Source organism: Falco cherrug, chromosome 8 (assembly GCF_023634085.1).
Source record: "Falco cherrug isolate bFalChe1 chromosome 8, bFalChe1.pri, whole genome shotgun sequence".
NCBI classification, from domain to species: domain Eukaryota; kingdom Metazoa; phylum Chordata; class Aves; order Falconiformes; family Falconidae; genus Falco; species Falco cherrug.
Window position 1 is genome coordinate 45,242,161 of NC_073704.1, and position 27,073 is coordinate 45,269,233.

General features: G+C 51.8%; 1 protein-coding gene across 8 annotated transcripts in view; it reads left to right on the forward strand.

Moving 5' to 3' along the window:
* Nucleotides 1-24,003, forward strand: part of LOC102054548 (protocadherin gamma-C5-like) — a 54,960-nt gene extending 30,957 nt beyond the window's left edge. For 7 of the 8 annotated variants that reach the window (XM_055717613.1, XM_055717615.1, XM_055717612.1 and 4 more), the window contains exons 2-4: nucleotides 1,829-1,887; nucleotides 16,581-16,669; nucleotides 21,522-24,003. In XM_055717613.1, coding sequence (XP_055573588.1) covers nucleotides 1,829-1,887; nucleotides 16,581-16,669; nucleotides 21,522-21,748 — 375 coding nt within the window. In that variant the 3' untranslated portion in view covers nucleotides 21,749-24,003. The remainder of the gene's footprint in view (nucleotides 1-1,828; nucleotides 1,888-16,580; nucleotides 16,670-21,521) is intronic. The other variant, XM_027797664.2, reaches the window with a different exon arrangement.
* Nucleotides 24,004-27,073: the final 3,070 nt, after the last annotated feature.

Genomic DNA, 27,073 nt, shown 5'->3' on the forward strand with positions numbered 1-27,073 from the left:
TGGAGGTGGGGGAAGGGGCTGGGTAGTACTGTAAAGTCAAAGGCTGTGTGTTTGTAGAAGTGGAGAGTTTTCCCTTAGACCCGTTCATACTCTTTTCTTTTTAAAGTGATTCTTAACATGGTCAGGAACATGTTTTCTGGGTGTTTTAACTTCTTGACTCTGTTTAACCCCTTTATTCTGCATGGCATATGAACCGTGACAGAGGAGGAGGTTATCTGAAAGCAAAGTTTGTCAGTGTTTTCTTTTGCTCTGTTTTAGAGGTGCATTGTAGAAATTTCTCATTCCCTAACTCCCAGTGTTAGTAATTATTGATCGTGCCTCAGCAAGGGATCATTTTCCAGCTTAGTCTTTCTGAGGGAGGGGCTGAATTCAGTATTCAGCACTGGACATAGTGACATTTTTTGCAAAGATCCTGGTGACCTTACATGCCCTTGGTCTTGCAGAGACCTAGGCAGCGGTGAGCTTTGAAAACTTTAGCCACTTGTATTCAGATGTCTAAATATGGATGTAGGTGACTGTGTTTAGCTGTAGATTTTATAATTTTGGGATATAAAAGGTAATTTTGTGTTATAAATGCCTGCCCTAAATTTGAAACTGGTATTTACAACAGGAATTCAAAATACAGATTGGGAAGGGCTTATCTAGTGCAGGACTGTGTGTCAGTGCTGGTGTGCAAAAATGTGTATCTGAAATCTGGAGGGCAAGTATTTTAACAGTTTAATTTGCATGCAGCATGGGTACCAGTGGGGACTCTATTTTAGGGGAGTAATTTATTCTGATATATTCTTTCATGAGAGTCATCAAAGCTGTGAAAGAATTAGTGAAATCACATCTACTAACTAAAAATCTAGGTCAGCTGTATCCGTCTTCACTTTTCCTTAGTAATTGCATGTACAAGCAGAATAATCCTGTAAAATTGATGTTCCACTGTATGGACTATGAATTGCTCATTCCTAACATGATTGAGAGAAATGTTGTCCTTTCCAGGTAGTATGTTATCATTCTGGAGTTAATTAAGAAGATTACGATTTTCGGAAGTATGTTTTCCAGACAGAAAACAGCTCTGCTATTTAGTGCTCTTCACAAAGGTGTGATTCAAATAGGAATATGCAAGCCTGCTTGTGTCCTTCCCTATTTACAGAATGTCCATTGTCTGATGGTAAAATAACACGGGCAGAAAGCGATACGAGGGCTTACTAATGAAGTTACAAAGTGTGCTGCTGTGTCTGAAGTTTATTGTGCCTCCTAAACAAATAATGCTTTTTTCTTTTGCTGTCGGAAGTTCATTCTTTTCTCTGTGGACAGAAAAATACTGTAATGCTCTAAGGCCACATCATCTAGGAAATGTCATTCAAATACAGTGTGTGAAATCAAGATCTCAGGCAGGCTTTTTTAAGGACAGAAGAAAAACAGATTAGGAAGGTCTGTTACCATTTTACCTTCTGGCATTAAAAGCATCTTTCTCAGTATCAATTAATTCTGCCACCCCCACCCCTGCCCTCCTCCAAGCTCATTACTTTGGTACCATTGCTCCTGCTGAATTGATGCTCTTATCAGTTTATTTCATGCTTCATTTCTTTCACAGCCTGGTTTCCTGAGCTGCTTTGGAAGATTATTCGCTGAATAGTTTTTGTCATGCTTTTTAGTATTCATGCTGGTTCAGAAATACTCCAGAAAGGGGGAAGGGGAGCTTTCTTTCTGTTCTAATTGATTTGCTTTACTTGGAAAGATCACACTGATACTCCAGACTGAAATAATCCAGGATCAGTTCACTTCCATTTTCAAAGGCAAGAATAGAGGTATTAAAACTCTTCTATTTTCTCTGCAGCAAGCTCAGCCAAACACAGACTGGCGCTTCTCTCAGACCCAGAGACCTGGAACAAGTGGGTAAGTGCCTCTTTTCTTCATGTATGTGTCCGGTGAAGGTTCCTTTCCTTTGCATACCACTTCCAGTGCTGGGAATTCCTTGACTGGCAGCTCTGCGGATGGGTGTTCCCTGTCATTGGTAGAACTGTCCAGCCAAAGAGTGAAGTCGGGCTGCTTCTGCATCAGTCCTGTTTGGTGGTGGTGTGTCAGCTGTTGTTTGCCGTGGTTTGTCTGGTTTGGTATCTACAGTGCAAGGAGACAGTCAGGAGCTGGAGGGAACTCCAGGTGAAGTTGTGAGGTGGTTAAAGGAATGGAAAACATGCTTCACAGGGAAAGGATGCTTCTTTAAAGTGGATTTTGAGCATTTAGATTAGATTCTGAGTCCAAAATCTTGATTCCTCCTGTACGGAGGCCGCTGGAAATCACTGTGTGAGTCCCTTTACCAACCATGGAGCCTCAGGCTCTGTGCTGCTGAAGTGTGTTGCCTGCTGTGGCTTGAACACCTATTGCCAAACTGCTGTGTAAGCCCCTGTGGCAGCCAGAAGTTGAGTGGATGAGCCCCAGGTCCCCAAAGGCCCCTCTAGAGAAATGTGTCCCCAGCCACATCTAACTCAGCAGGAGCAGATCCCTCATGAAAGGCCACTGTTTGTGCTTTCTCCTGTGGGCTAGTCTGGCTGAATCCGGGTTGGCACGCCTGGATCTGTTTGTTGGAGAGTTTGGAACCTTCATTGCATTCCTTGGGAAGTGCCATCACTAACATGGGATGGTTCATCCAGGTGAGGAGCCTTCTGCACGCTTCCTACTGGAACTGGACAACTGGGCAGAGGGAGGCTAAGAAAGAAGAAATTAAACCTCATGGGTCAGGACACTTACAGGAAGGCTGTCTCCTAAGGTCTGGTCTTGCTGTCAAAATCATGGCTGAGTTTTTGCCAGTTTGCATGTGATGTCTGAAAGATAAGAAGCCCTGTCAGCAGAGCAGAGACCTGCCTCCCAAGGGAGTACCCCTCTCTTGACTTTGCGCTCTCTTGCTCTGGCCCAACAAAGTTTGCTTTTCTTGGTCCACAGTGAGAAAGCATTGACAAGAAAATGTTGAGCAGGTGCCCTTCACCTCTCCCGTCTTCCCTTCTGGTTCATAAGCAGGGGCAGGGATCCTCTTCAGAGGGTCAGCTTCCTTGAGTGCCATCAGGGTAAGAAAGGACTTAAACTGGGAGTCCACCTTACTCTGTGAATACCCCAACCAGAGGTTACTGTGTATGAGGGTAATGGCTCCATTTATATGGGAGAATTGATAAGTGAGAATTTATATGTGAAAAGATTATATCTTTTGGGGCATAACCAAGGATTATACCCTTGGAGCAATCAGGAGTAAATTTAGATTATGCGCTTCCTTGGCTGGCTGGGTCTGGCACCATATCTTTGCAGAAAAGAGAGGAGCTCATGCCTCTGCTTTGTCATTCCTGGTGGCCACTCGCGCAGCTCCTGTGGAGGTTTACATGGTGCTACAGGGAGCACCAGGTCCTGGATTTCAGTGTTGAAGCTTGTAGTTAAACATCTGCAGCAGCTGGTTGTGTTTGAGTATTTCCCTGGGTCTGGCTTGATAAATTAACTTATCAGAAAATTAAAAGGCTCCTATATCCAACTTGTTGCAGCAATTAAACTTTGTTACTAGGCTTTTCTAGCTGACATAGCTAAAATGGAGTGAGGGTATGATGTAGAGTAGATAAAGCATTCCTACTATAAACCAGACTTTAAAACAAGGCTATCACTGGAGCAGTTTTCTCAGAGGTCTGTTGGATTCCCCATCACTGACAACATTTTAATCAAGAAAAATCTTTCTAACCATTTACGCTCTAGTTCAAATGACAATTAACAAGGCCCTGTTAATACAGAAGTGCACCAGAGCTGCTGTAATAGTTTTGTTATGAGAAGTGAGTAAATGAGCCCCATCAGAGCAAGCTTTCTTGTTCCCTCTTCTAGCATCATGCTGGAGCTCTTCAAGGCACAGAGCTGATGCAGCCCAGACCTACTTAACTCAACAAGAGGGACCTTTTCTCAGGTCATGGGACAGTGACCCTCCCCCCAGCCTCTGCCTGAAGCTCTTTACAAGCTCCAGCCCCTTCCCAGTCCCTAAATGGGAGCAGCAGCATGTGGGGTGGGAAGAGAGAGGGCAGGAGGAACGGCAGCCTCAGACTCTTGTTCATGGGGAGCTGAACTAGCATGGCATGTTGGTTCTGGTGCTGAGCCATGATGTTACCCGTGGTGATCTGTGACTTGGGTGCCCATGGTAGCGGCTTGTGTCAGTGCCTGTTGGGGCAGGTGTTCCCGCAGCACGGGCTGGCCCCTGGGTTTGGAGAGGGACTTTGCCCAAGCACAGGCTGGTACTGAAATAACTCAGTGGATTTTAATTCCTGCTGGTTTTCCCCACATGCCTGTGTGCAGATTTCACATTAGCAGTGAAACAGCTATTGCTGATTTTTTTTCCATGTTTCTTTTATCCTGTTTTAAGTTGAACCAAGGAGATGTTTTTATTCTAAACCTGTGTTACAGTACTAAAGGATGGAAATAGAAAGTGCTATCATATGTTTAGTGCCCAGCCCTGATGTCTCTCTGATGATCAAACAGAGAAATCCGGGAGAGCAGTCTGCTCCCTGTTGTGCTCTCCCATGCTCTTCCCAGTGTTTTGATACCTGGTGTGTGAATTCCCCAGGCACTGGTTGGTATTACAGGTATTAAAGAGCGTGCAAGGGCAGCTGCCAGAGCCCTGCCCGCTGTTCCTCTCTCCAATGTTAGCTTATATACAGCTGTGTCTGCTGCTGGCAGGGAAGCCTGTCCAGCACCATGAGCTCTCTCTCTGATGGGCTTTGCTTGGTGCCTGGGGAACACAGGCCACCTCTTAGCTGAAAAGAAAAAAAAAAGAATGTGCTCTTAAATGCATTTGTCTGACCCAAATTAAATAGCAATACAGAATGACACCAGGCAGCAGATGCCATTCCCTGATGAATCAGATCAGTGGCTGTAGTGGAGATTACAGCAATGAATTGTCCAAAGTGAAGTAGGTGTACGGTCTGGCAGCATTGCAGGACATTCCTGGGGGATTTCCTGGGAGTGTATGGCATATGGGGGGAGAATGCAGGGACTGGGACCGGTACAAGGGAACCATCTTGTTGCTTTTTCACTAGCTGCCAAAGGAACAGAGACCAGACTTGTGCCCTGCACGTTCGTGGTACTTGCCTGACCCCATAGCTCTTTGCATTGATCTCTCTGTGATGGTTTAGTGAGGAAAACGTGGGGCTTAAATCAGGATTCCCTTTCTGGAGGAGTGGGAAGGCATCTGTGTTGCTCACAGGTGGGCATGAGAGGGTGGGACATCCTGGGCTGGGAAGAGCCACTATGTCCTTGGCAGCTTGTGGGAGGAGTGTGGACAGTCTCGGTTTGTGTGGGCAGGCTAGAAGGTGATCCCAGGCAAGAGACACAGGAGGAGGTGGGGAGCAGTCTGGGAATCCCCAGCCACTGCAGGGAAGGAAGGAGCAAAGCATTCAAACAAGATACAGAATGCCATTTCACACAACTCCTCCATTTATTTTTTCCAATTCTAAATCTCTCTGTGTTAATGCTTTACAATGCTGTTTTGAGCCAGCCTCCCCCGTCAAGGCCAAACAGAGCCAATAGTGATGTTTGCTTCACTTACCCATTAAACAGCATCACAGCTGCCCCGTGACCCTGGCCGCAGAAGGGGTTTGGGGCTGACAGTGGAACTACTGCAGCAGTGCCCAGAGGAGAGCTATGAAGGAAAGGCTGGTTTTTTAATTCTTTGGGTTTTTTTTCAGACAAGAGCTCCAAGAGCTGGGCTTGCAGGACTAAACAACAGCCTGCCTGCATGTGGTGGGGGGCAGGGAGGGGAGAAGAGTTGTCCCAGGAAATAGTCCTTACAGCTCTCAGGAGCATCTTGGTGCTCAGAGCATGCAGATGCTGCCAAAGGGTGCTGCAGCTCAGGGAGGCTTCTAATGTGTGTTTGGGTTGGTCAGGAGGTCCTGTATGACAGAAGCACCCCAGTGTACCAGGACATGCTCCTGCTGAGGGGACCCCATGTGTGCATGTCTGGGTGGCACATCCCAGAGCACACAGTAGCTGGGGCCAGAGACAGCGATGTGGATGTGGATGTTCATGGGCTTACCCAGCATGGGGGTGAATACACAGCAAAAAGACAACTGGCCACAGACGCAGGCTTTACCATGTCCTTCCGAAAAAAACCCAGCCCAATGAACCACTTGCTAACCCAGCAGCCATAGAGGGATGTCTGTGTGTGTTGTAACCCCCTAGGAATTTACATTGCAAGTTTGTGTAATGTTACAGTGGACAAAGTAGTGAGTGCTATAAAGCACATGCACAGGTGCAGCAGTGGGGATGTATAGGTAAACACTGACAGATTTACCTTCCGTTTGCTCTTCCATTGAAAATGTGTGAAAACAGGCACTTGCTGGGCAGAGGTGCTGGGCAAGCTGCAGCCTGAAGCAGTCTGCTCCCTCCCTTCCAGTGTCACAACTGGGTTGCAGAGTCAGGTCCCTGTGGCTGCGACCCTCCTTTTCAGAGAATCATAAATTCACAGAATGGTTTGGATTGGAAGGGACTTTTAAAGAGCATCCAGTCCAATGCCCCCTGCCATGGGCAAGGACATCCTTCACTAGGTCAGGTCGCTCAAAGCCCTGTCCAGCCTGGCCCTGAGCACTGCCAGGGACGGGGCACCCACAGCTGCTCTGGGCAGCCTGTGCCAGTGCCTCACTGCCCTCATTTTAAAGAATTTCTCCCTAATATCTAATCTAACCTACTCTCAGTTTAAAACCCTTGCCTCATGTCCTGTCATGACAGGCCCTGATAAAAAGTCTCTCTCCATCTCTCTTATAAGCTGCCTTTATATATGGAAAGGCTGCACTGATGTCCCCTGTAGCCTTCTGTTCTCCAGGGTGAACAACTCCAACTCCCTCAGCTTCCCTCTGTGGCAGAGCTTTTCCAGCCCTTGGACCATTTCTGTGGCCTCCCCTGGACCCACTCTGCCAGGTCTGTGTCTGTCTTGTGCTGAGGACCCCAGAGCTGGACGCAGTGCTCCAGGGGCGAGTCTCATGAGAGTGGAGCAGAGGGGGAGAATCCCCTCCCTCGACCTGCTGGCCATGCTGCTGGTGATGCAGCCCAGGACACACTTGGCTTTCGGAGCTGTGAGTGCACATTGCTGGCTCATGTCCCATTTGTCACCTACCAGTATCCCCAAGTCCTCCACAGGGCTGCTCTCAGCCCATTCATCCCCCAGTCTGTATTGAAACAGAAGATTGCACCAACACAGGTGCAGGACCTTGCACTTGCCCTTGTTGAACTTCATGAGGTTCATGTCGGCCCACTCCTCCAGCCTGTGCAGGTCCCTGGTGTTTCCCACCACAGTATCTGCTCCTGCTGCCCTCCTGTGCACCATGTGGTGAGGGTCTCCCTGTGCTCTTCTTTTCTGTTCCCCACCGCATCTCCAGTCTCCTGCTTCCTCTCTCCCTGCCCCAGCACCACTGTCACCCCACACAGCATCCCAGGCTGTGCCCAGCTCCGAACCAGCAGCAGAAAAAGCAGCTTTGCTGTGTCCAGCCACCCGTGTGATGATGGGCAGTGACAAGCAAGCTGGTGGGACGGGCATGACTGGCAACTGAGCCTTTCCCTAGTGCGAGACACCAGTGAGGGTCTTTCTTGGTTGATTTTCATGCAAGTAGTTTAAGAATATCAGAAACTTCCACCTGGCTGTCGGAGCTGGTTGAAACCACTCAACAGTTTCCAGAAGCTGGGGGTAATCAAATGAGTGAATGGGAAGTGTGGAGAAAACAGGCTGAAAAAGGGAAAAGGAGACAGTTGTTAGGGCAATGTCACCCGGAGAGCATGCAGCTAGTAGGACGTGGACCTCAGCTGGTGTCACTGTGGTGTAGGGAAGGCCAGGAGCCCTGGGAGTGATCACTGGCACTTCTGGGCTTCCCATCCTTAGCTTCTCATTGACAGGAGCAAGAGTAGCATCAGAAATAACTGCCACCCTGGGGAGTTTAGGAAATAATTGTTATCCTCAGATTTCCATCCCAAATGTACTCAGGGTTTGAAGCCAACATGGTATTCACTTTACCAGGTGATGTTCCATATGTTTTGCAGATGAATCAAAAGAGGTGCAAACAGTCTTTGAGCTAAAATTGCTGCTTCTTCTGACTGGTTTGCATTTGTCTGCCTGTTCAGATGCTTGAGTATTGAGTGACTCCTCCATAGCCCCTGCAGCATGCAGAGCGTGGAGCTGCTCTCAGCTGCCTTCCAGGGACTTGAGGTGTGAGTGGAGCCTGAAAAATCACAGCAGCCTTTGGGAATGCCTTTGAGGTTATCACTTTGCAGGAACAGCCATAATCTAAGTGACACAATGCTCTCCTAAGACTGAGAGCCACTGCACTTTAATGTGGGCTGCAGACCCCGGAGTGAAGGAGTTGTGCTAGTGAAGGGTCTCTGCTCTGAAGGGAGGGGTTTCCACCTGCCAAAGCCTCTGGGGCTGCAGAGCTCACATCATCAGCTGGTGCCAGGTCCTGGGGAGCCTGGGAGAGAAGCTGCATTTCTGGGGAATATTTGAGGTGTTTTTTCATGCCCAGTGATGCAGGCCATGCCAGACCCCAGCCTGTGTGTGTCTTTTGCTCAGCAAACACCTCAGAGGGAACCACAGAAGCCCAGCAAGGGCCAGATGGTAACACCTGTCAGGTTTGGTGTTGCCCTGAGTCGTGAAACATGAAGGATTGAAGACCACTCAGAGGCTCATGGCTTTGAGGTGCTGGTGCATGGCCAGAGAAGAGCAACAGAGCTGGGGAAAGGTCTGTAGCACAAGAATTACACGGAGCAGCTGAGGGAACTGGGGGTGTTTAGCCTGGAGAGGAGAAGGCTCGGGGAGACCTTATCGCTCTCTACACCTACCTGAAAGGAGGCTGTAGCAAGGTGGGTGTCAGTCTCTTTTCCCAAGTAACAAATGATAGGACAAGAGGAAACGGCCTCAAATTGAGCCAGGGGAGGTTTAGGTTGGGTATTGGGAAAAATTTCTTCACAGAAAGGGTGGTCAAGCATTGAAAGAGGCTGCCCAGGGAGGTGGTGGAGTCACCATCCCTGGAGGTATTTAAAAGATGTGTAGGTGTAGCACTTAGAGACATGGTTTAGTGGTGGACTGGGCAGTTAACAGTTGGACTTGGTGATCTTAAAGGTCTTTTCCAATCTAAATGATTCTATGGTTCTGTGACTGTGGTGTCGTATCAAATGCTGCAGAGAAAATGCTGCTTTAGAACATTACAAGGCTGCTCAGAGTCTGGCTTTGCTCTCAGCATGGGCTGCAGCCCCATGGCACAAATCTGGAGTGGATTTGGGGTGCTGGGACAGGCAGGAGCTGTTTTGACACTGGGAGCAGGAGTTGTTCCCAGATAACTGCTCTCCTTTCCCCTCCTTCTGCAGAGCTGAGCCGATCCTGGGACTGGAAGCTGAAGGTTTTGTAGTGATGTGCCCTGGTCCCAACCCACCTCCTTTTCCACAGCTGGGAGACTACAGAGGTGGTCCCCTGTGCTGTGCATGCTGCCATGTGAGCACTCCTGCTTGCAGGGTTCAACCTTTATATTGTCTATTAACAGCCCAAATCTCAGCAGACTCCGCATTTGAGCTTCTTTCTAGATCACATAGCTCTCTTCAGCTGAACGTTTCCTTCCCTTATTGACCATCCTGGGCCAATAATCCCCTTATCTGCATTTGTTGCAGCCCTTGAAGTCTGAGCCATCCAGATCCTGCCAAGTGGGACAAAAGATGGAGAGTCTTTTAAGAGGGGAGATGTCCTAGCAATGGGACACGTTTCTCATTCTGGACACCCCACCCCCCCACACCCCACCCCCAATATCAGGAGTTTCAGCATCACAGTGTTATGTATAGAAATGCTATTTTAGGTAATTTAGCAGGTGCTGTGTGTATTAGTTTAATTTTTCTCTCTCCATCTGCTTCCTGTGCAGCTGAGCACATGCCATGGCTTGCTGCAGAAGTGCAGGGATCTGACAAATAGGCCCGATAACCTTTCCAAAGAATTTCTCAAAATATCCTTCCTGGTGGGTTTGAGGCATGGATGGTAGCAGGATGGGCTGGGTGAAGTAATTGCTGGTCTCAGCATCTCCATCTCATTCAGGAGGGCTAGAAGAATATCCGGGAGGGGGGATGCTGCACCTGGTCCCCCTTTTAGAGATAGCGTGCCCTTTTGTGCTACCTTTGCCTGGCAGAGCAGCAGCTCAGCTGCTGTGCTGGCTGGAATTAAGGAATGCTTTGGGAGGCTGCAAATCTTCCCCCTGCTTGCCTGCTAACATTTTCAATCCCATCTTTGCAAAGTCATGATCTTAAAGCTGAGCCTCATCCAGGCCCTCTCCAGCCCCTGTAATTGCATTACAGAAGCGGCAGGGAATGTGCAGAGCCGGGGGAGCATGGGGGAAGGGCCAGCAGCATCCTCTCTTAAGAAGCGGAGAAGGGCAGGGAACTGTGGCAGTTTTCAAGTTGGTTCCATTTTTTTGGAGGCTGGGGGAGGCAGGAGGGTGGTGGGCTGTGGGCCATGGCTGTGGGAAGCTGATGTGGGCAGTAGGACAGAGGGATGCTAACCCTGGGGCTGCATCCCCAGCCGTGGGGCTGTGTCCCCAGCACACCTTGAGCTCAGTGGAGGCTCAGCACCAGCAGGGATGGATTCATTCTCTCTTGTCACTTTGCCAGCCTGGAAACGTGCAGGCTGAGATTTTATTTCTGCTGCTATCTCAGCCTGGAGCTGTGTGTGGGAGGCAGCAGGGGGAGTGGGGAGGGCTCGGAGGAAGCTGGGAGAGAGGAAACAGCAGTGCAGGGGGGTTTAGGCAGGAGGGGCAGCCTGGGGGAACCAAGGGCTGTCTGGGAATGGAGGAATGGGCTTGAAGATACCCCCTGGCCCTGGGAACTGGGTGGGGAGGGGAGGGCAGAGTGCTGCCCCAGGCAGGCTGCTGGGGCTGGTGACTGGATGGTGGGAGCAGCAGCTGGAGCTGGGGAGCAAATGGGAGCAAAAGGGGAGGAGGCTGGGAGGAGAAACAAACCCTAGCCACATCCCCCTCCCCTGAGTGGGGAAGTTTGGGGGCAGCTGGGGACTGGGGGTGGGAGCTGTGCTGGTGGGGGGCCACTGCTATAGGATCCAGAAAGCCTCAAATGGAAGAGGAGGGAGGATGCTGAGGGTATCCCAGGAAAACCCCCAGGCCAAACACTGCCTGCAGCCCTGCCAGGCACCCCAAGAGTGCTGGGCTGTCCTCTCCAGCCCCTGGGGCTCTGACAGCACTGCTCTGGCATGAATAAACTTTTCCAGTTTGTTGTGGCACGGCTATGGCTCATGTTTCCAGCTGCAGAGTGAGGAAAACAATTTTTCAGGAATCCACCAGGCAGTTGTGCAAATAAATGTTTGCAAGGCCTTTGGCTGCCATAGTGACGATCTCCATAGCAACCCTGCAAGGAAATTAATAATTCTGAGCTCAAAGTGCAAGTTAAAAAGGGCTGTGGTGGCCGGGGGTACCGAAAAATAGTTGGTCAGCAAAGCAGCCAGGTCCACCCTGCACTGCTTGGGTGGATGCCTGTGGAAGCCCTCGGGAATGGGGCAGCCTTGCAATGCAGCTTGCTGTGGGGCTGTGCCAAGGCTGTGGGGCAGGCCTTATGTTTCAGCATTCCCTGATTTCCACGTAGCCAGGTTTAATGAAGGCGTTTGCAGATCACGCACTGGCAGTACCTGCCTCTGCTGGCACAGCCTCCATTCAGTGCTCTGTGTCTCTCATGCCCTGAGCCCTCTAAGATGCTGCATCCCTGGGTTTGTCTCAAATGTGGGCTTGCTTCCTTCCCTCCAGTCCTAGCTGTGCTGGAAACGTTCCCGAAAATGAAAGCCAGCTTTTTTCTGAGCTTTGAAGTGTGGAGTGGAATTGAACAGAGAGAGAGAGAGAGAGAGAGAAGGAAAAAAAAGTATCCTATGGGGGATGGGTTTTAGAAAAAAACCCCTATTGAGTCAACGGCATTTGTATTAAAACCATCAAGTCCTTGGAGTCATTTCCATAGGAACCAGCCCTCCCGTTCTGGGCAGCCTGCCCGCAGAAGCACCCAAGGCTGTGGCAAAGTAGGGAGCAGTGCTGCAAGGGGGGCTCCAAGGTCTGCCTGCCATGGGCAGGGGCTGCAGGGAGGGCAGGCTGCTTTCTGTTGAATTGGTGATTCACAGCTCCATCCTGTAGCCGTGGAACGTGGCCAGATCTGGTCATCAGCTGTGTGCCTTTTTCCAATGTGAGAAGATATTTTTGGGCGTTTTTAAGATTACAGCACTTGTTTTTTTCTGTGCCTGTGAATTCTGGATGATTGCACTGCAAGTAATTGAGGCATTTGAATTTCCTGCTTAATGTGAGATCAATAGTGTATTTTGCAACTTCAAGGCATTTCTAAAATAGCTTTTCTGTGTGGCCTTATGAGGAGCAAGCACACAGCTTTGGGGGTGTTTATGCAGACTTTGGGTAATCTGGGTCAGTAAGTTTGCAGAAAACGACCTAGTGGCTGTCAGGTTGAACACAAGTCACCAGTCCACCCTTGCTGTGATGGAGACTGACTGGGTTTTACGGGTAAGATTGTAGCTAGCAAGTTAAGATAAGAGATGATTACCCTCAATTCAGCACCTACAGGACCGCACCTAGAGCACTGTGTCCAGTGTTGAGCTCCCTGCTGCAAAACAGACATGGCCATATGGGAACCACCAAAATGATCAGAGGTCTGGAGCCTGAGGCAGGGAAGGAGAGGCTGAGAGAGTTTCTTCAGCTTGGGGGCATAAGAGGTGGGAGAAGGGTCTCTTGCTGTCTTCAGAGGTGCACAATGAAAGGATGAGGGGCAACGGGCACATGTTGCAACAAGACCAATTTGAAGTAGATGTTAGGAAATATTTTTCACTCAGGGGTGGTCAAACACTGGAACAGGAGGCCAGAGAGGTGGAGAAATCTCATACTCAAAATGTGGCTGCTCAGGACCTGAGCATCAAGTTGGGTCTGGCTGAAAACTTGGCTCTGCTTTGAGTGGGAGGTGGGACCAGAGCCCTTCCCACCTTCCTCAGGCTGGGTACTTCATGTTCCTCTCCAACTGAATCAGTCTGTGATTTTGTGATCCCACAGGGCATTAAGGGGTTGTAGTGCTTTGGCTGTCCCCTGACACTGGAGTATAGCCATAACGCAGGGGCTAGTGAAGCCCACCACGTGAGATCACTCCCTCTCTAAGACCAGAAGGAAGGAAAGGGGTCCAACATGCTGCCTGTCTCCCCATCCTCTGGGGATGAACCCCACTCTGCTTGCTGGTGGTTCACGGTCACCTTCCCTGGGGGCACACAGCTCTAAAACAAACTCAAAACAACCTGAACAAGATCCACGTGTTTCTTGTACAGCCGCTCCTCTCGTGCAGTGCACCAGAGGGGTTGGACTGTGTCATTCAACACCTTCCCAGGCTGCAGGGACTAACCACTGCCCTTCTTCCCTTCCCCTTTCCAACTCAACCCTGCTCAAGTCTGGTGCTCAGTGGTGGCCAGCTCTCCTGTCTGTGCCTGCATGCAGCCATGGGGCCAAGGGCCATTGGGGTGGAGAGTGAGGACCACCTGACTGGGAGCTCTGTGAGGTTCGGGGTCCTGGTGCTACCTCCCAGGTGAATGCCCTGACCACAGCGTTAGCCTTTCCTTACATGCATTCCTGCTGTCCTGGGGCACAGAGGCACGGCTTTGACAGGGGGCAGGAGGAGCTTCTGTCCAGTGCAGCCCATTGCCTGAAGGAGAGAGGTGGGAGGGGAGGAAAGAGTCTTTTGGGAGGTGGAAAATGTTATGCCAGCACTGCCTTATCAAACAGGGAGTTGAACCTAGACTTCTAATTTCAAAACAGAGTTCAGACCACTGGAATATCAAAATAAATAAAAAATTAAAATAATGGATTTGGCACTACCTTGTGCTTTTCTTTTCCCCATCCTTGGATCCCATCACTGTGCTGGTGAAGCCCCCAGAGGCAGAATCAGCGGCCGGGAGGCACCAGGGTGTTCCTGGGCAGCTTTCCTGCAGCCCTGAAAAACCTGGGAACCTGAGCTGCCAGCTGGGGTGCGCCAGCTGGTCCGGCAGGAGCTGCTGGGGTTAACTGGTGGCTGAATGGGTTGTGATCTGCAGTGGAGTTTATGTTCCTAAGTCCTTTATCTGATCTAGCCCAGGGCTCTATTCCCAGCCCTACTTGTGACATTAACAGGTCACCGAAGCCCCAGGGCTGTCCCCACCGTGTCCTCATGGCCTGGACTTGCCTGCATGCTGTTTGTTGGCACAGCACCGAGTGCAGGGCAGCAGTACCCACATCCAAGGAGGCTCAGCGCAATCATCATGCAAACACTGAAAGCGATTTGCAGGGCAGGCAAGCCTCGCTTCTGGCCTTGAAACTGCCACCACACATGTGCGGAGGCGTGATATAAATAGTTTTTGGGATGCCGTGGGTTGCAGCAGACAGCAGGTATTTTAGAAGCAGTGCTGTTGGCAGTGTCATGCCAGGGCAGCCTCTGCTACATTAGTGATTGCTTGCATCCTCCACAGACAAACCAGTGTGAGGGCAGTGCCCTGTGCCTGGCTGGGGATGGGTCAGGCAGGGGAAGGGATGGATGGCTGTGTCATCTTGGCACAGGTCCTGCATGTCTTTGCACAAGTTGCTTAAGACCAGATTTTCCACAGAGTACCTGGGAGTGTCCATACATGAATCCTTACACGCCAATCTTGTGTTTCAAAGGGAGTTTGCCCATATAGACCCTTCACTGGTCCCATACCAAGCTGTGTGACTGAGCAGGGCCTGATCAGAGCTCACAGGCACTCTTACGCATCCTGTGCATCTGCAGTTTCGCTTCTTGTGTGCAGGACATTTGTGCAGGGAGGATGGTTGAAGCTGTTGTGCATTCAGGGCTTCCTTCTTTGCAGAGCTTTGATGCAGCTGGGACAGTAGCTGCCCATGCAACAAGGTTAGTGTGGCAGACAAAACCTTCAAAGACGTGCCTGTGGGTCCATCCCATTTCCGAAATGGCCGTATTGAGCCTGTCCTGTGTGTGACGGCTGCAGCGGGTGCAGCCAGCAGGGGCACTTGGGCGGCGGGGTGCTCGGCATGGTGCTGAAGGGCCCATCTGCTGCCCAGCACGCAGCACTGAATTGGTACCGGCACTGCCTGCGCTGGCATTTGCAACCTGCGGGGAGCCAAGCATTCGAGCACAGAGCTGCCGGCAGGAGACCCCAGAGCTTGTGGAGATCTTGGCTGCTTGAGCATGTCTGAGCAGGGCTCTGTGGTCTAAGCAGGGCTTTGGGGTCTGGCAGCTCCTGGGTGTAAGGGCTGGGACCACAGCGGTAGAGGAGGAGGAGGCCACTTCAGTGCCTTGCAGCCTGGTGGTTTGAACACTTGCCTGGGAAACGGGCTCAGCTCTATCCAAGGGGAAGGACTTTCAACCCCACCACCCACCTCACTTCTGGAGAGCTCCCAGCTGCAAGAGCAGGGCAGCCTTTGTCCCAGGCAAGCCAGTGCACAACCAAGGGGGCAGATCCTGGCATCCCAGCAGGTGAGCAGAGCACTTGGCTGGGGAAGGAGAGACACCCAGTTGTCTCAGTGATGTGGTCACTTAGAGTCAGAGCAGAGGAGGACCCAGGAAGCTGGTGAGATGTTTAGGTCTGTGCTGGAAGTGGGGAGGCTCTGGTGGGGCTCTGGGAGCACAGTGCTGGCCCCTCCGGAGGGGAAGTGCCACCACCAGTGAGCAGTGGCCAAGCACAGCTGGCACCTGGCAAACATGAAAGCAGGGCTTTGTTAGACTGCACACAGACTGCTGATTGTAACCTCGGTCATGAAACCTCCTTGACTGAAGTGTGATAGCATCCCCAGAGGTTTCCCAGGCAGATCTCTGGGGCTCAGCCGCCCCCCCCCGCCCCCCCCCCCCCCAACCAGTGCCAGGGAACCAAGGCAGGTGCCCACCTCCCTTCTCTCCTCCCTCTGTTGCTCCAGCCTCCCCAAGACTGTTTGCTGCCAGCTCTGCAGAGCTGGCAGCTGCTCTTGCACTCCCGTCAGAGCAAGTTTTGTAGTATTAGGCAGCTGGCTCCATGCTAATCCCAAAGCCCACCATGCCATGGGGTTTTCTCACCCTCCATCTTACATATGAAGATGCAGAACAGAGTTGTAGCCTCAGATAGGTTGAAACGTGCATCCAGTCACATGGCCTGCAGAAGGAACAGACAACCTGGTCATACCAAGGTGTATGCGCCTCTGGGGCTTTAGGACCAGCATTTTTTGTGGTATTACATTATACTGGTGGGAAGGCATTGCATTATATTGGTGGAATTTTGAGGTGATGAGGTGCTGGCCATCTCTGAAGTCAGCAAGAGTTAGGTAGGTGTTGCTGGAAGTACCACTGAGCTCCCAAGTGCTTTTGGTATTAGTGGTTATTCTTCAATAGATCCCTGGTGAGGGATGGAGACCTCTGAAAGTGTCTTGGCTCTTGACTGCTATTTAATAGAAGGATTTAAAGCCTTCAAACTCCTCTTCGCCAGCGGGTGAGCCCACAGCCTTGGCTTCTCCTGTGCTTTGACAAGCCCACTCCTCCCGAGCAAGCTGCAGTAACTTGCTGTTTCTTTTCTTTTCCCATAGCTCCCAGAATGGAGAGGAAGGCGGAGCCTGGCCAAACAACCAGTTTGACACGGAGATGCTCCAAGCCATGATCCTGGCTTCAGCAAACGGTTGGTCTTCATTGCATGTGGGAAAACCATGGCACTTGCTCTCACATGGACATCTCAGATGCATGCTGTTAGATAAGATGCTGGTGGGATTGATGTGTCTGGGTTAACTGAGGTGGCTTCAAAAGTCCTTCTTCAATAGACGCTGGTGGAAAAGCACTGCTGTCTGTATTACTGTGTAGAGGAGAGAGATCAGCAAGGGTTCAGGCAGAGGAGATACCAGATAGCCATCAGTATCGGGCATGCTGTAGGCCGGGGCACCTCTTCCACCCACACTATATTATCTATGTACTGGAAAGAACATTATCCAGCTTGTGATGCAGTTATGTTATATGAAAGAGCCAGTTTTGAGATGATGTTTTATAAAGTACTTTGTTCCAGAAGGTCACAGTAAATGAAATGTCTGCTGTATTGCGAGTTGCTGTAAGGGGAAGAGTTAGGAAGCGTAGAAGATTTGCCTGTGGCTAGAGCCTGGGCCAGGAATACGGTAAATGCCCGACTCTGTATCCCCAACAACCCTTGTGTCCAGAGGTGCAGGCACGTGCCCCCTGCTCACACCGTATTCCTCTGCCAGGCCGTGGGCTCACCGAGCCTCATCCCACAGGCTGCTGCTGGCTCTTTGCAGCTGTAGTCACGGGAGTTTGGGTTGAGGTTATTTTGGATTAGTTTGTTCTGGTTTATGGCTGTGCCATGTGGAAGCAGTGGGCAGGGAGGGGTGTTCCCATGCACCCACAGTCTCCATGGCTTTATATAAAAGTACAATTATCACTCTGAGCAGCACTACAGCTGGAGAGGCTGGTTTTTCATATAGCCTTTATTTATAAATACCTCCAAGTCTTTTCTTCCTTGTGTTAAAAATAGAAGCAACAGCACAGCTATAAAACCTTGTGCAAAATGCTTAGGATGTTTCCTTTGAGCTGTTGAGAGAGAAGGAATCTGAAGGGGGGAGGGGTGGCTCTGATGTTGCTTTCTTGGAAAGCTGCTGCAGCTGAACTTCGCTGCTCTGCGGACACAGGGCAGCCTGGAGACACAGCTTCCATGGCCAGGGAAGGGGACGAAGGTCTTAGGCAAGCAAGTTGTTTACACTCAAGGGAAAGAAACAATGTGAAAATGTGTCTCTGCTCTGAAAAACGGCCATGGAAAAACAGCCTCCGGGGCTGCATGTGGTTATCATCACCCAGGGCCTCCAGATCCTGTTTCCTCGCTCACAACTAAAGCTGTTTTTCTGACTGCTGCTCCAGCGGTCCCCAGCTCCGAGAGCCGAGTGAGTCACTTCCAGGATCCACGTAGTCCCGGGCCCTGTTGCAGCAGACCTCCCCCCGATCCACAAGTCCCAAAGTGTTCTAAACTCTTCCACGGCTTCAGTCCACCCAGGGAGTTAATTTCAATCAGATCCCTCCCCTAGATAAGGGCTTCCCCGGGGGCAGCCCGAGGGAGAGCGTAGCCCTCAGTACTCCATCCTTTTCTTACCCATGCCCGTCATTGATGGGATGGATGGAGAGCACAAGCTTTTTCCACCAGCGCTGTGTTTTCATGCCTCCTCTGGTCTCTATACCCCTTTTCTGCTCTCGCTTATTAAGCTAATAGTGGTGATTGGAGCAGGCTTTGATTAGGGGCAGTGCTAATTGCCCACTCACTAAGCTTTTTGCTGCCTATCCTTGGGTAATTGTTCCTGGCTATTTAAATGATCATTATCTCTTACTATCACCTGCTGAGCTCTGTTTGAACTCCGGGCTGGCAGGTGGGACAGTGACAGGTGATGCCACTGTGTGCTCTTTGCTCACCCACTCCTCTGAATGCAAGCTGCCTCTGCACAGAGCTGTAGATGCTGAGTTGCACTGCACCACGTCAAGCCCACGCACCAAACAGAGACCACCCACCAGGCAGAAACTCCTCTGCTGCTGCTCTGCTCGATGAGCTGGGGATCCCCCAGAAGTGGCTGGCAATGCCCTGCATGCATCCTTACCCTGTGCCAGAGGTTACCCTTCACTTCAGCAAGAGGCACAGCTGGCCCTGACACAACAATCCTGCGCAGTCCAATTGCTCTGAGGATTAAATCACTTGCTTAATGGTTAAATCAGCCTCCCAAGCCATTGTGCCTGGGGGGCTGGTTCCCCCACAGGGCTGCGACCCTGCTGTAGGGCTTCTGTCTCCCTTCCCAGGCTCCCTTCCTATGGCTCTTCCTCCATTGCAGCTAGGAACAACATGGAAAGCTGGTGTTATGAGCCATCTGAAGGGACAGAGTCAGCTGCTAAGATGGACGAAGGGACACAGATGCTTCAGGACACCAGACACTAAAGGGCAGACAGACATCCTATCCTTAAAATACTCTGGCTTCCAGCAGGAATTTATAGGGGTGCCATGAGATGGTGGGAGAGCAGACGGAAAGGCAGTCCAAGGAGGTCTTTCTCCCCAGCTCTGCTGCGTGCAGGCAGGGGCAGATGTGCTATATTGGGCTGTCCTGAAAGACCCACCAACAGCTGCAGCATCATGTGCTCCAGGGCTTCCTCTGACCAGCCTCTCCTCCCCTCTGCCCAGAAGGGCAATGGAGCTGCTATCTGGTTATTTTTGCCAAAACTCAAATTCTTGTTTTCCTCCTCAGGATGGTTTGGAATAATGGCTGGCTGCTGGTAAAGGCTTAGTGTGACCTTTCCAGCAACAAGAGCTGAAATGCCCTGCTTGGCAAGAGCAGCTCAGTGCCCATTTATAAACCTCTATTGTCCCTGTTCTCTCTTCTTTTCAGCCTTAATGTCAATGTTACCTAGAAACAGCCCTTTACTCTTACCCGGGACCAACTGGCAGGCTGGGAACTTCGCGGGCGGCTTTTTCTCCCCCATGAAATCTGTACTGTGACTGCAAACTAGTTCATGGGGACCAGTTGTCCTGGATGGTGCTGGCAGCCTACAGCCCCCTCACTGCTCAGAGCCTTGGTGCATCTGGGCTGGTCCGGGGGGAAGCAGGACAGTAGCACCCAGGGGAGAGAAGAAGGTTCCCAAGCCGACCAGGACCCCAAATGGGCTATCTTCAGCTGTGAGAGCCCAGGGGAAAAAAATTCTCTCCTGCTTCCAGAGGCTGTAGTCCCCCTGTGAGCCAGTCCCTCGCTGCAGCCTGGCCTGACAGCACATCTCCAGCCATCCTGCCCACATTTGTTACACCCTGATGGTGTAGGGTTCAGTTGGTTGTTAATGAAAAAAGCTGCTGATCAGGCAAGCAAGGATTAGTGATAAATACCACTCACTGTATATGCACATCTCCTCCAGCCCTCCTCCAGCCCAAGGTTCCCAAAGCCTTGCCAGGTCTGGGACCCATTTAATGGGGACTGTAGAAAAAATCTGCCGGTGAATGCTTCCACAGCAGAAAGCAAAATGGCATTTCCCCACACTGGTTTGCTGTGTTTGTACACCATCCTGCATGTCCCCCAGCTTCGGTGTACAATATCATGCCTGTTTTTGGACTCACTGTGTTTTCCTTTGCCTGCTCCAGCAGAGCAGCTGTAACTTTTCAAACTGCAGTTGCTTCATACTTCTGACCTCTGCGAGGGGATGTGTACACAGCAGTCCTCCAGGGGGCTGGTGGGATGTGGCCCAGCTTTTTGTCCAGCTTTCTGGCTGGCTTAGCCACCTCCATCTGTTTAGGGAGAAGCAAAGGTAACACAGAGGCATTCACAGGTCTGGTCTGGAGAGAGGAGAAACACAAGGGGACCAGCCCACAATCTCTACTCGTTGTTTTTCTGTCTGTCTGCTTGTAAAAGCTGGGAGTAGCTGCCCTGGATGCTGCCCTGGGCCCTCCAGGTGCCCTTGATGGGTCTCTCCAGCCTCCTAGGAGAGCACGTCCACAGCCACGTGCATGAAGCAGTTAAAAGGCTGAGACGGGACCCACAGTATCCAAGGCAGAGGCAGGGGTTTAGCAAATCATTTCTGAGCAGGGCTGTGGAAGGATCCCACTGGAGCAGGTTGTGTAGCAGCTCATGGCAACAGCATCGCTCGTGCTATGCCATCCCCCCATGCTCATTTCTCCCCCTGTCTCCATGCGTCCCCCTTTCCTCCATCTGGTCTTTACAATCCAGCAGTTCCACGACATCCCGGGGGGGCCCTGCGCCCTTCCCCGCCCCTGCGCTTGCTGTCTCCATGCTGGGGCTTTGCAGAGTGACAGGAATGAATTTGCCTTCCCCGCCCCCAGTTCCCAGATCTGAACCATCAGATGTGCTTCAGCAACGATTTGCTTTGTGCTTGGCTTCCTAGAGCCATTTTGCGGTACTGCACAGGAGGAATTTTCTTTCTCATCTCATGTGCTCAGCTCCCTGAATAAACCTGGCTGGAGAAATACTGTAGGCAGGGTTTTAAATGCAGCGGAAGAAAAATATTGGATTTCCCTTAATGCATTTTTAATGGTTATGGCTGTACAAAATATTTATAATGGGCTGCTTTCGCGGGGGGTGGTGGTGGGGGCGGGGGGGGAGGTTCTGTGGAGACAGAAGCTGGGAGGGGGGCAGAGCAGACAGTATCAGGCAGGCAGGGAGGGACAGGCAGCCCCATTGCTGCCAAGGGCAGAGGAGAGGTTGCCCTACCCCGGCCAGCCTCCAGCCCCAGTCCCAAACCTTTAGCAAGAATTTGACATGAAGACAAGGGATTTTGGTGCTGGCTGTGCCCTGCTCCCCAGCATATAGGTTGCAGCTGTCCTGTGGAGAATTAGCATTTAAGGGTAATGAGGGGTGGGGGTGAAGGTTGGTGGCACCGAGGTCTGTGTTTGACACCCAGTGAGAGCCTTTTGGGGCTGCTGGGGCTTGGGGGGGGGCTCTGGCCAGCATTAACAACCTGCCCTTCTCTTTGCCCCCCCCCTCTGGCATCCCCCACAGAAGCTGCTGACGGCAACTCGACCCTGGGTGGCGGGACGGGCACCATGGGGCTGAGCGCCCGCTATGGTCCCCAGTTCACCCTGCAGCACGTCCCCGATTACCGGCAGAATGTCTACATCCCCGGCAGCACTGCCACTCTCACCAACGCTGCTGGCAAGCGTGATGCCAAAAGCGCTGCCTCCTCAGGAGGCAACAAGAAGAAATCTGGGAAGAAGGAGAAGAAGTAGAGAAGAAGAAGGAGACCTTAGAGCTACAGGGCAGCCGGCTCCAGCACTCCCTCAAACCACAGCCCAGGCCGGAGGACGAATGTGAACTTTTTTTGTGATTCAAGAAGTAGGAAACGCTGCGAATGTATCTCATCATCATCAGAGCTAGGAGCAGCGTCTTGCTGCTGTTAGATCTCATGATGAAAACCAATCCAGAAGCTAAACCGAATGCAAACAAGTGCCCTGTGAATACTTGCTAATATTTTATACAACCCCTCGGGAATTAGAATATGCAAGGGTGGAAGGCCTTCTGCCACGTCTGTGGATCCAGTTTGCTCCCAGATAGTCTGAGAAAGGCACAAGGATTGTGCACGGCTTTGCCCAGTGTAAATAATTTTAACGTGGATCTTTTAATTTATAGACCTTCAATCATTTATTGGAAAGGAAAAGGAAGTTCCTAGGTTAGAGCCCATGCTCCAGATCTTTGCTCTTAAACTTTCCATTAGTAAAATTCACCCCCAGTTAATGTTAGCGATGGATTTGTTGCTGAGAAGTTGTAGGGAGTGCTTCAGTTCCTGCTTACCTGTTACCTGAAAAAAAAAAAAAAGTGTTATGTTGCATGAGTCAAAGGGAATATGGCAAAGCTGCATCCTAATTTTTTTTTTCTTTCAAATGTGTAACTACCGATGGCCTGATATATGAGACAAAAAAAACCATCTGATGTCTGAGAGGTAAGGAATTCAATGAGGAGCATGCCAAGGTGTGCGACAGCTGCCCCAGTGGTTCTAGGGGTCTCCGAAGAGCAGACACATCTCATCCCTTCTTTGCAGTAAATATTTATATGTACAGTCAATGTTCTTCTGGAATTAAAGCTAAGAGAATCTTGCTCCCCTGCTGCCAGGCAACCATCTAGCCAAGTCCCCGCCAAGGGGACCAGGGGACAATACTTCACGTTTCTGCACACTGTGTCTGCATGCACGTCTTTCACCTCACACCTGCACTAGCGCAGTTAGGACCCAGAGCAGTCCTCGCATGCCCATGCAGCGTGGTGTGAATGCGCTGGCAGCTGCCCAAGCCTCTGTGCTGGGGCTGCCTTGGGTGGGGGGTGGGGTGGGTGGGGATTAGTCAAGCAGGATGGGGAAACTCATTACTTCTTATTTGGGGTGTAGACCCCCAAATAAAGGGGTTATTTGGGGTGTAGACTCCAAATAAGGGGGTTATTTGGGGTCTTACCCAAAGAGGTGAGATCCACGGAGCTGCCCATGTGTGGCTTTGGTGCAGAATTGGTGATTGAGTAAGTGATGTTTGGTTTGATTGTGTCTGGGGACCAGACCTGGAGAAGGGATTCAAGAGCTGGGGGGTGTGTGGGTGGGTGCGCGGGGTGATGCTGCAAAGCCTGGGAGCTGGGGAACAAGGAGGGGGTGTCACATGGGACCACACTGGGCCAGCCTGGAAGAGGTGATGCTCCTGCTGGCTTTGGGCTGTCCGCGCGGATGGAATTGAAGGATGAGGAATAGTTTTTCCACACACCCACCACCCTTGCACCAGGCTGGCTTCCCAACCAAAACAGGTCTGAGCCCCATCGAGGAGTCGGAGTTGGAGCTGTGTGTAGCCAGAACGAGGAGAGGGGCTGTGGGGTGGCCAGGAAGGGGCCATGCAGGATTTCCCAGGGGATGTGTGTTGTTTTTTCCTTTTTTAATCACTAACACATAACTCACCCGAGCAGATCCAGCCCTCTCAGCTAGGCCCCAGCATGGCAGCAGTCACCCCATCACTGCCCCCTCCCCAAACCCTGGGCAGCAGGAGCATCTGCCGTGTTTCATCTGGATCCAGCCACCTCTGGCGCTGGCTGCACTGGGAGCGGTTCCCACCCTGTCCCCCGCAGCTGCCACCTGCCCCCCTCTAGAAATGCTGTAGCTGAATCATAGTCTTTATATTTCTTTTTAATCTGCAATCTGAGGTAGCGTAGTGAGTGTCGTGTACTTAGTGGCGTGTTATTTTTAATCTTGGTAACTAACTTGTGGACACCAGTATTTTCAATTTTCTCTGTATCTTCTTTCCATGTGGTCTGTGCTCCAAGTGTACGTGAAATGAAACACGTTTGCCCTTTCAATGTGTCTAATATTGAATTATACTTATATATTATATATATGCTTATATCCTTCTTATACCCATATAGACCAATGTCGATGTGTTACACGCAAGTTTTATACTCTAATATTTATATTGCTTTTTTTCTTTGGGAAAAAATAATAAAATGGTTTCTTCTGAATAAATGGTATTTATTCCAATGGGAAGAGGAAGGCACGGATGGGGCCTGCCCATCCTGGTGCTGCTGCTGTGCTGAGGCTGGTGGCAGGGGGGTGGTTCAGCCCCAGCCTAGCTGCAGCAGTGGGGATGCTCTTGGGGTACCCCCATCCTTGGGTCCCCCAGGCCTTTGGGCAGAGGGTGCAGTGGCTGTGGGTGGCACCAGTGGGCTCCCAGCTGCATTTCTGGGGAAGGGCAGGGCAGACCCTTGTACACCCCACCGAGGGGACTGTGGTGGCCACGGCTACATCCCCTTCCCCAGTCCTGGGGGACTGAATTGCCCTTCCCCATCACCGGCAGGGATCCAGTCACCCTTCCCCATTACCAGCCGCGATCCACTCTCCCTTCTCCAACCCTGAGGTGATTCGCCTTTTGTGGTGCCTGGGCTCCCTTTTCGGTGCTGGGGGAGGAGCAGATAGGGAGATGTGTCAGATACTGTGCCCGGGGACCCCAGCCAGGACAAGCCCCGACCCCTCCCTGCGGCGGGGGACCAGGACAGGCTGGGGAGAAACATCCCGTGGCTCGGAGTGTCGCAACTGCAGAGGGAAAATGAGCTGCTGCTGCTGCCCAGATGTGAGGGGGGGTGGGGTGGAGGAAGTGGGGGCAGGGCAGCCCTGGGAGACAGACAGACACACAGCCCGGGGGGGGACGAGGTGATGTGCTGAGAAAGCCCTTCCCGCAGCCCATGGCACCACGCTCCCCACCAGCCCCTTGCCGTGACAGCCCCCTGGGATTTTTCCTCCCGATACAGCCGGCTCCTCTCCCAGCCTCACACTCCCGAGTGGGAGCGAGAGGTGTTTCACCATCCTGTCCCTTCCTGCTCCATAAATCCACTTCCTGACACTTTGATTTATTCTATTACTTTTTTTAACAGCTTAAGCCCAGCGTGCAAAGATGGAATAAAAATTGCCTTTTGCTGGCTGAAACCTTGTGACTGCGGGGGGGTGACGGGTGACTGCGGGGGGTGTGTGTGGGGGGGGGAGTGGGGGAGGATGCCTGCCCTTTGCCGGCCCTGCGGGGGGCTCGGGGGCTGCCAAGAGCTCATCCATCGTGATAAGGAGCAGGGCCAGCCCTCAGCCAGTGTCGGGGCTGCAGGAGACCAGGCAAAAGAGGATGTGGTGGGGTTTCGCCCTTTGCGCAGCCTGTGTGACCTGGCGGTGGCCTCGGCAATGCAATGGCATGAGCTGCTTGGAGCCTGCTCGGTCGGTCTGTCCTCCCCCGGGGCAGAGCCCTTGCCCCAGCCGGGCTGGGGGCTGGGGGCTGGAAGAGCTCGGCCCCGTGGAGCTCACAGTAGCTGTGGCCAAGGCCTGAAGTCATGGAGCTGAGGAGAGCAGGGAGGGGGAGGCAGGGGAAGGAAAGGGATGCCAGGCGGGATGAAGGCAAACTGGGCAGACAGGGGGGATGCTGTGGGCACCACTGTCGTGCCACAGTGTGGCTGGCCCAGCATGGGGAGGGGTATTTTTGGCACCCTCTCCCCATGAACGGGCAGCAATGCTAAGCCAAACCACCCAGGGCTTTGCTGGGGGGGCTGGGAGCAGGAATGGGACTGGGGACGGCCGTGTTGGGGCATGTCCTCCTTGCAGGGGACAAAGACATGGGTGGCATGGTGCCAGGCACATCCTGCTGGCCAAGGTTTGGAAGCCACTGCTGGTTTCAGGCTGGGAAACAGAAACTCATCCTGGGGACTTCCCCTCCTCTCCCACAGGGCTCACAACACATGGGGGTTTGGCGGAGCCTTCCTGGGTGAACCCCAAGCAACACAGCCCTGCTGACACAGGGAAGGGAAAGCAGTTGGTAAAGCCATGCCACGGAAGAGGGAAAGGGCCCCCCTGTGCCACCCTGGCGTCACAGGGCTTTGGGGAGCAGTGCCCACTGCTCACCCCAGTGGCAGCTGTGTGACAGGTCCCCAGGGTGTGGAGAGGTGCCAGGGCTGGTGGGGTGGAGTTCCTGCCATCCTCCCCCTCGCCTCTGGACAGGGCACAGCCAGGGGTGTCCCTGCGAGCTGCAATGGGGCAACAATAGGGCTTGGACCCCCCTCCCCAGAGATAAATAGAGAAGGAGGGTCCTTGCACTGCAGAAGGAGATGGGACAGGTGCCAGGGTGGGAAGGAGGGCTGCCAGACAGGAGGAGGTGAAGAGAAAGAGGCAGACAAAGCTGCTTTGTGTAGGGCAGCATCCGGAGGGCGGGGAAAAGGTGACCATGGGGAAGGGGCCTGTGGGTGCCAGATGGGGAAAGAGGCTGGGTTGGCTCCCTCTGATCCCATGGTTCCCAAAGCAGAATGCATGATAGTCCACCGGGGTGCAGGAAGAAAATACTTTTTGTACTGTTAATAAATAAAATACCCCGGGACTACCACCCCCCCTTTTAAAATAGTGGGGTTTTAATCTCTACCCTATTATTTTTAAATTTCTGTTTTAGTTTGTGGTTTACAGTGTACATATTAGCCCAGCAGTACATGCAGGTTATTTATACACCAATAAATGTAGCGGGGGTGTGTGTGTGTGTGCAATCAAAAAATCTGGAGCCCACTGCTCTACGTGATGCTGGTGGGTGCCTCATGTTGTCAGAAACCAGCTATCCTCCCCCACCGCTGCAGCACCCCAGGGCGATGCAGCACTTCTCCCTGCTGAAGCTCATGAGGTCTCTGCTGACCCCTGCAGAGCTTTGGGATGTGCCCACCCCCTAAGTATCAGCCCCATGGCTTCTCTGAGGCCACCCCAGCCTGGCTTTCCTGCATCCCCCTGGTCTCTCTGGTTGGGCCAAGTGCCAATTTTAGACAATTATTTTATCCTGCCTCTTTTTTTCCCATTTTCACAGGACAATAATACAGGCCTCCCACTCCCCAGTTAGCAACTTGTCATTGATGAGCTTATAAAAGTATGCTAAAAAAAAACCCCAAACCAAAACCCCTGAAATTTGACACAAACTAGGGCAATAATCAGGTCTCTGCCCTCATTTTTAAATTATCCCAGCAGTCCCCTGTGTGTCCATGCCTGTGGGGACCAGCTCCTGAAAGCTCCATGGAGTCAGTGCTGGTGG